General features: G+C 39.1%; 1 protein-coding gene across 1 annotated transcript; it reads right to left on the reverse strand.

The window, feature by feature from the left end:
• Positions 1–52: 52 nt before the first annotated feature.
• On the reverse strand, positions 53–3,680 carry LOC110632911 (fructose-bisphosphate aldolase 3, chloroplastic). The gene is made up of 6 exons (XM_021781289.2): positions 3,328–3,680; positions 2,243–2,512; positions 2,006–2,115; positions 1,797–1,887; positions 1,086–1,355; positions 53–653 (listed from the first exon to the last, which is right to left on the reverse strand). Exons 1-6 carry the CDS (start codon positions 3,490–3,492, stop codon positions 375–377), a joined length of 1,185 nt encoding a protein of 394 aa, XP_021636981.2. The 5' UTR covers positions 3,493–3,680; the 3' UTR covers positions 53–374.
• Positions 3,681–9,101: the final 5,421 nt, after the last annotated feature.

The raw sequence follows: 9,101 nt of genomic DNA on the forward strand, positions 1-9,101 counted from the left end.
AAAAAAAAAACAATTTATTGCTTTAAAATAAATAAGGAAAAAAACAAAGTGGTAGACTTAATGGCAATCACCAATTAAAATAAAATAGGCGTCATCAAACGTCCTCAAGAAATTTCCAGAAAAATAGTTATGAAAATAAGAATACATATCCTTTCTCTCACTAAACCCACCTCTTCATAGGTAAAAACTTTTCTTTCTTTCCACATGTATTATTCAAGCCTCTAGTCTTCAAGACTAGGGGGAAAGAAAATTAAAAGGCTTATCTAATGCTACATTTCCTCACCAAGCACAACTAACGTGTAAGAAGAACCAAAAGAAAATATAAAATACACTGTAATATAAGTCAAGAAGCATTTTCATCCTTGAAATGCTGCTTAATAGGTATAGCCCTTGACGAACATTCCCTTCTTAGCTTCCTCGCTTTCACCGTCGGCAGAATACTTTCCAAGCTGGGCCAGGGAATTTGCCTTGGCACGCACCAAAAGTGCCTTCTGTGCAGCTTCCACATTCTCTGGACGCCCTTGCCATGTCTTAAGCACAGTGTTTTGCAGTGCACGTGCATATGAGAAGGACACATGCCACGGGTTGGGGCATTGGTTCATTGCATTGAGGTTAAGGGTTGCTTCCACTTCAGACTGTCCTCCCGACAAAAACTGAGAAGTGAATAGAAGTTACATCCGTTACTCTTAAACCAAAGTATTAGCAAAAGATTCAGTAATGTTCAAATTGAAATCGACAACACTTGCAATAGAAAAATCACATCCAACAGCAGCAACGTTAAGATGCTTAACAAAACAACTAATTTACCGTATTAGACATGGTCCAGTGCTCCAAACTTTTCAGTTTTTATCTCATTTCAACGACTTAAGTTGCTAAAAATTATCCTTTTTCCCATCATTTCACCTAAGGAAGAAGTGATTAAGAATTTGACCCGGTCTATAAAAAAAGGAAAATATATTTTTTGGCTGCAGGCACTTGAAAAGATTCTCAAGATTTAAATTCACTACCGCGAGGAGGAATGCTGATGTATGAGCAACATTATATCACTTTAGATCCCTCACAAAGAGTGATTCAGCTATTCATACCATGATTCCAGGAACTGCAGGTGGCACTCTTCTCTTAAGCATTGTGAGTGTGTATTTTGCTATGGTCTCAGGACAGGCCTTCTCTTTGTGTTCGGCTCCTGGCGTTACCATGCTGGGCTTAAGCAGGATACCTTCAAACACAACATTGTTTTCTGCCAAGTAGTAAAAGACTTCTGCCCAGACCCTTTCTGCAACTTCAAGTGTTCTCTCAATTCCATGATCCCCATCAAGAAGAATCTCAGGTTCAACTATGGGTACAAGACCATTGTCCTGAAAGTAAAAAATTAATGTAAACAAAAAAGCAGAACCTATAATTATTGGCACACGCATGCTGAGAAATCAATCCATAGTATCACTGGGAACAAAAAGCGGAGAGCCTAAATTCTACTCCCATGTATATAACCAGACAAAATGATTAAATGACTGAAAGACAAATATCTATTCATTTAATAGGGAAATGGATGACCTCAAGATTAAAAAGTTTCAGAGACTGAAATTTCAATCAATTCACCAATATTTGAACTTTCTTATTGCTTCACAAAATGCATCAGATAGTTCGAAGATGTTTTAATGCACATCCACAAGCACCACTCCCCACACATTTCTAACAAAAGAGTCAACGAAATAGGCATGCATTTCTAACCTTGCTGAAATTTAGAATTTAGCCAACGTAAGTAAGAAATAGATTTTAATTTTAAAGTGAAACAATACCTGAGAAATGGCAGCATAACGTGCAAGTCCCCATGCAGCTTCCCTAACAGCCAAAGCAGAAGGACCACAGGGAATGCTGACAACTGTCCTCCTGAATATCCCATATGAACATGGACAATAGTATCAAATAATCAATAAAACATGATATTTAATTGCTAGGGGGAATAAATTATCAACAAAGGCATAAGGAGAATATAAATTGGACTAACCATTTGGCAAAACGTGCACCTTGCTTGTAGTACTCAGCAGATCTTGAGGCCAAGCCATCCAAGCCTTGGCACCAAGACTCATTGTTTGATCCTGGAAGAGGTACCAAACCCTGATGTGCAAAAGTAGCATAATGACACATATATAAACTTGTTTAAACGTAGAAAAATCTCAGGTAATGCAACTAACAAAAACAAATCCTCAAGGATTGCAATTTATAAATTCTTTGAACAATATACCTTGTCAACTTTGATGCCAGGTACAATATTCTCATCATGCAAGCAGTCTACAAACTTCTTTCCATCAGTTGTAGACTGGTAGAGTGTTTCCTCAAAAAGAATGGCACCAGAAATGTATTCACCAAGGCCAGGAGTGGTCAGCAACAGTTGTCTGTATGCTTGTCTGTTGACCTCAGTGTTGTCTAAGCCAATAGATGCCAACCTCTTCCCACAAGTTGCATTTGATTCATCAATGGCTAGGATCCCTCGACCAGGTGATGCAATAGATTTCTACACCATTGAGAACAGGCCAAAGACAATTAAGCTCAATAAACTAATAATGGAACGAGGAAATGTCACAAATTGTTTGCTTTAACTCCTCCTTAGCCGGCAAAAAGAACGAAACGTCATAAAAGTAAAAAATCACTAACCAAATTATATATATTCATTGGCAAAAGAAAAAATTTCTAAGGCAGCACATTTAAGAAAAGTTAAACCAGGGACTTGAGGTGCCTCATAATAGAAACTGGGATGATTGGAATGAATTACGATCCCAATACATTATCAACTGCATGGGGATCAGAGAAAGCGTTTTTCCCGCCGTTTTCATCACATCTCCTCTTTGCCTAACAAAAACACGTGATCTGAGATATGGAATTGAAATTGCAGTGGAATCCTAAAGACCTTATTTAGCGATGCTTAAAATCTTCGTTTCAAAAGGGTAATGAATCCCATTATCAGCCGCCATGATTTCGTTAAAACTGAAAAGCTAAAAAGCACCAACTGATGGAGAAACCGAAAATATATAGAAACTTGAAACGAAATACTAATCATACTTATGGAAATGCAAAATAAATAAATAAATAAATAAGCAAGTAATTAATTCAAAATCGAATTATATTGATGGAGCTGAATTTTGCAGAAGCTTAGTATCATAACTGAACAACTCAATCAGCTAAGAGAGCATAAACTCAAATTCGATTCTTTTAGCCAGCAAATATAATAACAAATCAACAACAAAAGGAGATATAAAATCGGAAACCCATAGCAGGCATCGAAACAGCACATGAGATTAAAAGAAAGAGGAGGGAGTTAGAGAAACTAACAGCAGTTTGAACAAGCTCGTCCTTGTAAGAGCTGGCACGGATCGGGAGCGAGACTCGGCGAGTGGTAAGAAGAGTTGAGGAATACCCAGGACGCTGACCAAAGGACTGTTGGCCGATCCAAGAGGAGGACGCTGCGTTTAGTTTAGCGAAGCTCGCACAGGCCATGGCGTGGAAAGTAATAATTAGATGAAGATCGTGATCGATCGAGAGAGAGAGAGAGAAGGAAATGTATTTGACAACTGACGTCCAGGAGAAAATAGCCTTCTCGCAGTGTGGTTTTCAGTTCTTCTGCGATTCTGTATGGGTTAGGTGGGTTATAAAAACGACAGCGAACTGAGAAAGTAAAGTGATGGCTTTTGTTTTTCTCGGAGAGTCCGCTGGGAGAGTTTGGTGGGAGAATTGTGACAATGAACGTGCGGCGATACCAAACAGCCCTTAGATTTACTCCTAAATTACCATATTACCCTCAGTGATTGCGTTTCGGAAATATTATATTAAATTTCTTAAACTTGAAAAATATTATATTAAATCTCTCTTAGCATAATCCGATCAAATTAATATATATATATATATATTATAAAATTAAAATATACACATAAATCTATAAATAAATATTATTTATTTAAATAATTAATTTTAAAATATATCATTTAACAATTAATTATCATTATAAAAAATATCATTCGATAAAAGATATTAATTAATTAATATACCACATACCAAATGATATTAATTAATTAATATATAAATAAAAATATAGAGACAATAATTATTTAAAATTTACTTGAAATAGTTTATCTTTTTAATTTTTAAAATTCAAATCAAATAAGATATTAAATTATTGTCACGACCCAACCTATGGGCCGGACCGGCACTAGGACCTGGGCCAGCTTAAAGCCCCCGAGGCCCGTAGTAAGCCTAACTGTTCATTAACCCAACTCTAAGGCCCATTTGGGCCCAATTTCAAGAAACCAACCGGACAGTCCGCCATAAAATGGACCTTTCAACGGGAGTTTTGACTCACCCGCACGTAAACAAAATATATCATCAATTGGGGAGCTCAGCTCACCCTCCACATACTCATATCGGCATAAAAATAAATGGGAGCTCAGCTCCCTCATCCAATCCATCAAACATGCATATAATTTTACAGGTCCACATGACAATTTATATTACAGACCCGAATTATTTAAATATTTCTAACACATGCGGAAATTCTAGGAGTAAATAAAATTACAAAACTATTGATAAACAACCTGCGAGGAAAGGAAGCAGGTTAACCTCAAAAATATCCTCCTGTGGCCTGGAAAAATAATGAACAGGAGTGAGCGTTCGACTCAGAGAGTAAAATATCAATTTTAACCATAATCTCTATAACTATCTAAAACTAATGCACCCTGTAGAGTGAAATGCAACATCAACAACATTTTCACATCATAACATCAAAAAGGTAATTTGGAGCACTCACACACCCTGTAGTATCAATCATAACATATGGGAGCTGATCCTATACGACTCTCTTAAATCCAACTCGTGCCGTGAAGAACTCACTGACTTCCACTTAATAACCAAATCGAGGGTCCCAGCGAAGAACTCAAGCCGTGACTACCCCTCGAAGGATCGGGTCCCAGCGAAGAACTCAAGCCGTGACTACCCGTCCTATCCATAGTTCACACCACATCACACGCACGCCAACACACGCACACTGCTCCAAATTACCACAACAACATCCATGGCACATCAACCGTTATGAATGCAACATAAATCGTGCCTAGAGTTTAACTACATAAATATATGCATATAAGTGATGCATGGGCATGCTTGAACATATAATAATATCGAAATTACAATTAAAATTAATATTCTACTCACAGACTGGACAACGGTCACTGTGGCGGCTGGGCAGAGGAAGAAGGCTGTCCCGGCTCACCTGACAATTACAGTACAATCATTTAATAAATTTGACTCTATACAAACAAGGAAAAAGACCAAATACGTCCTAAGTCGTGCCGAAAATCCGGCAGAGTCTCCCCTATACCTAGGACCTACCCAACCTGCAAAAGAGCTCAAAACACACTTCTATATCCACAATCCATATATCCACAACTCAATCATATCACACAGCCCCTCCTGGGCCCATCCAAACAGTCCTCAATCACAATATGTAAATTTACAATTTAGTCCTTATAATTGATCATTTTTGCAAAAACTGCCCAAATAAGCTCTAAAAATTCTAAAATTTTGCCCCGCGGTCCTTAGCAATATTACTAGGCTATTGCAAAAAGAATCGTAATTTTCTAAGCTACCACGAATATTTTATGGATTTTTAATCCTATTTAAGCACTAGAAAATTACGAAAAAGCAAGGTTCAGGTTTACCTTTGCCGATTCCGACTTCGGGAACGTGCTCGGGATGCCTGACAATGGTGGGGTAGCCAAGACCTCGATCCAATTCGGAGACTTTTCCATTAGCTGATCTGTCTGGCCGGAAATTCACAGATCCGGACAACTGTCGAATTTCCGCGAATTGAGGATACCTACACGAAGCCCAATAATAATATATAAAAATCGTGGGTGTTACATTCTTCCCCTTACGTAAAAATTCGTCCTCGAATTTTACACAAGGCGTAATAAAGTACATGATTACACATTGAGCAGATAAGGGTACTTGCTACGCATGTCCCGCTCGACTCCAGTGCACTCTTCCACCGATCGCTCCTCCACAAAACCTTAACCATAGGAATCTGCTTTTGATCTTAGCCGTCTCACTTGGTAGTCCACTATGGCTACTGGTTGCTCCTCAAAGGTCAAGTTCTCTTTTAGCTCTATTACATCCTGCAAAGACATGAGAAGGATCAGAATGTATTTCCGAGCATGGAGATGTGAAACACGGATGAACGTGAGAAAGGTTGGGTGGTAGCTCCAACCGGTAGGCAATCGCTCCAACTCTATCAAGAACCTCAAAAGGTCCGATATACCGAGGTGCCAACTTGCCCTTCTTTCCAAATCTCATGACTCCTTCATTGGAGAAACCTTCAGAATACATACGCCCATCGCAAACTCCACATCCCTCCGTCTGGGTCCGCATAGCTCTTCTCTCATCGAAAGCCGCCCTCGATCGTTCCTGATTAAAGGAACTACCTCTGAAGTGTACTGCACTAGGTCTACATCATGCACCTTCGCTTCCCCCATTTCTGTCCAACACAGAGGAGACCTACACTTTCTCCCATATAGTGCCTCATAGGGTGCCATCCCTATGCTGGAGTGATAACTGTTGTTATAGGCAAACTCCACCAAAGCTAGCTGCTCATCCCATTGACCTCCAAAATCCAAGACACTCATGCGAAGCATGTCTTCCAGTGTTTGGATTGTCCTTTCGGACTGTCCGTCTGTCTGAGGGTGAAAAGCCGCATCAAGTTCAATCAGGTGCCAAGTGCCTCCTGCAACTTTCTCCAAAACCGAGAAGTGAACTGGGGCCCTCTGTCAGATATTATGGAAGCCGGAACTCCATGCAATCTAACTATTTCTCGAATGTAGAGTCGGGCATACTGTGCAACAGAATATGTGATCTTCACTGGCAAGAAGTGAGCTGATTTAGTTAAGCGGTCTACAATTACCCATATCGAATCATATCCTCGCGTGGTACGGGGCAACCCAGTCACAAAATCCATAGTAATCATTTCCCACTTCCATTCTGGGATAGGGAGCTCTTGCAGCTTCCCTGACGGTCTCTGGTGTTCAAACTTCACCTTCTGACAAGTCAAGCACTTGGACACAAAGTCTGCTATGTCTCTCTTCATGCCATTCCACCAGTAGCTATCTTTCACATCATGGTACATTTTGGTGGAACCTGGGTGGACATTGTACAGTGTATAGTGTGCCTCTCGCATGATTTCATTCCTGAGGTTGTCCACATTGGGCACACATATCCTAGAACCTTGCACTAGGGCGCCATCATTGGCAAATCCAATCTCACCACCTTCACCTTGCTGTACTCTTTCTATGATCTTCATTAATTGTTGGTCTCTGTGTTGGGAAACTCTAACTCTATCTCGCAAGTCTGGCCTCACTGAAAAATGAGCCAACAAGACCCCCTCATCTGAAAGATCTAAGATTAAACCTTGATCCATCAACTCATGTACTTCCTAAATCAACGGTCTCTTCTCTGCTGAAATGTGCGCCAAACTGCAAGAAGATTTTCTGCTTAAAGCATCTGCTACTACATTGGCCTTCCCAGGGTGGTACTGGATGGTGCAATCATAGTCTTCCAGAAGCTCCATCCATCTCCTCTGTCTCAAGTTTAAATCCCTCTGTTGGAAGATGTACTTCAAACTCTTATAGTCGGTGTATATCTCGCACACTTCACCATATAGGTAGTGTCTCCAGATTTTTAGTGCAAAGACTACAGCCGCCATTTCCAAATTATGGGTGGGATAGTTCTGCTCATGCCTCTTCAGCTGCCTTGAAGCATAAGCCACTACTTTTCCATTCCGCATCAAAACACACCCTAGGCCAACTCTGAAGGCGTCACAGTACACGGTGTATCCTTCACCGCTCATAGGTAGTGTTAACACAGGGGCAGTGATTAGACACTCCTTATCCTCATCATTATAACTGACTCTATCGAGCTCTCTTCCTGTCCTTTGCATCTTATCCACTTCCCTTTTCCTATTTTTGGTATTGTTGGTATCATTTCAACCTGCTGTACTTATTCCTTAATTTTAGTCCTATCTCATCCTTACACCTTTTCCTTCAAAGATGTCTATCCCATCATCAACTTTAATTTTCTTTTTATTTCTTAGTCTTATCTTGATTACTAGTTCCATTACTTCGGGAATTCTAACCTTACGATTTTCTCCTACCAGCACATTCTTCACCTTTCGTAACACTTATAATTAACCATAGAAAACTTTTTTTTTTTTTTTTCTTGTATCCCCTTTTTTCCAACTTAACTATCAGAACATTATCATTCTCTATCAGCCTTAGTAGGAAATTGCTTATCCTGGATGAATATGAGCCCCATAAACTATAAGTTCCATCTGAACTAACACGGCTGTAGGAAATATGTGTCATGCCTTAATTCCAAACAAGATACTTCACGTGTTTATTCTCCTTAATATAATCATATATCGCCCATAGCTTTCTAAACTTCAACCTCAAATTACCCATCAAGAACAATTTCATCTATTGAATCTCAACCATAAATAGTACTTCCTCCACTCATAGTTTAAAACAGTTGCAAGCCTTAGTAGCTAACTCAATTTAACTCTGTCATTACTGTTCGTCCTTTCATACTTAATACTAGGTATGCACTTACTGTCATTCTCATATCAGAAATTATGTATGAATTTGTGCCTACTAAACTCTCAATAACTAGGTCTCCTTGACTCATTGCTCCTTATATAACCTTCTAGAACCAAAAGCACAAGCTAAACTTGAAAAGAAAGAAAATATCCTCTTATATTCAACTACACCCGATTGTCATATTATAACGTTTCACCTAAGTTTCTTGGTCTTTCTCTCCAAATTTCATCATCTCCTAGCACAATTATGCTCTACCTATAAGGTATCATCTGCATGAACCCTTTACTGCGTACCATTTTCCTTCTTGACATAATATTTTATAATTTATTAACTTTACTTATACTCGACCTATGATTCATATCTATCATCGCTTTTATCGTGCCCTTAACTTTTGTTGATTCTGAAAGATTTCTCTCACTAATAAATTCTTCCAACACTAATTCCACCCTTATCTAGGGTCATTAATTTGAT

Source organism: Hevea brasiliensis, chromosome 13 (genome assembly GCF_030052815.1).
Source record: "Hevea brasiliensis isolate MT/VB/25A 57/8 chromosome 13, ASM3005281v1, whole genome shotgun sequence".
NCBI lineage: Eukaryota > Viridiplantae > Streptophyta > Magnoliopsida > Malpighiales > Euphorbiaceae > Hevea > Hevea brasiliensis.

What these genes read in the sequence shown, in the direction of transcription:
- LOC110632911 (XM_021781289.2), bottom strand. Translation starts at nt 3,492, where the DNA reads ATGGCCTGTGCGAGCTTCGCTAAACTAAACGCAGCGTCCTCCTCTTGG. An exon ending in CTGGCATCAAAGTTGACAAG is followed by an intron (nt 2,116 to 2,242) that starts GTATATTGTTCA and finishes TTTGCACATCAG; the next exon opens with GGTTTGGTACCTCTTCCAGG. An exon ending in GTTATGCTGCCATTTCTCAG is followed by an intron (nt 1,356 to 1,796) that starts GTATTGTTTCAC and finishes TTTTACTTTCAG; the next exon opens with GACAATGGTCTTGTACCCAT.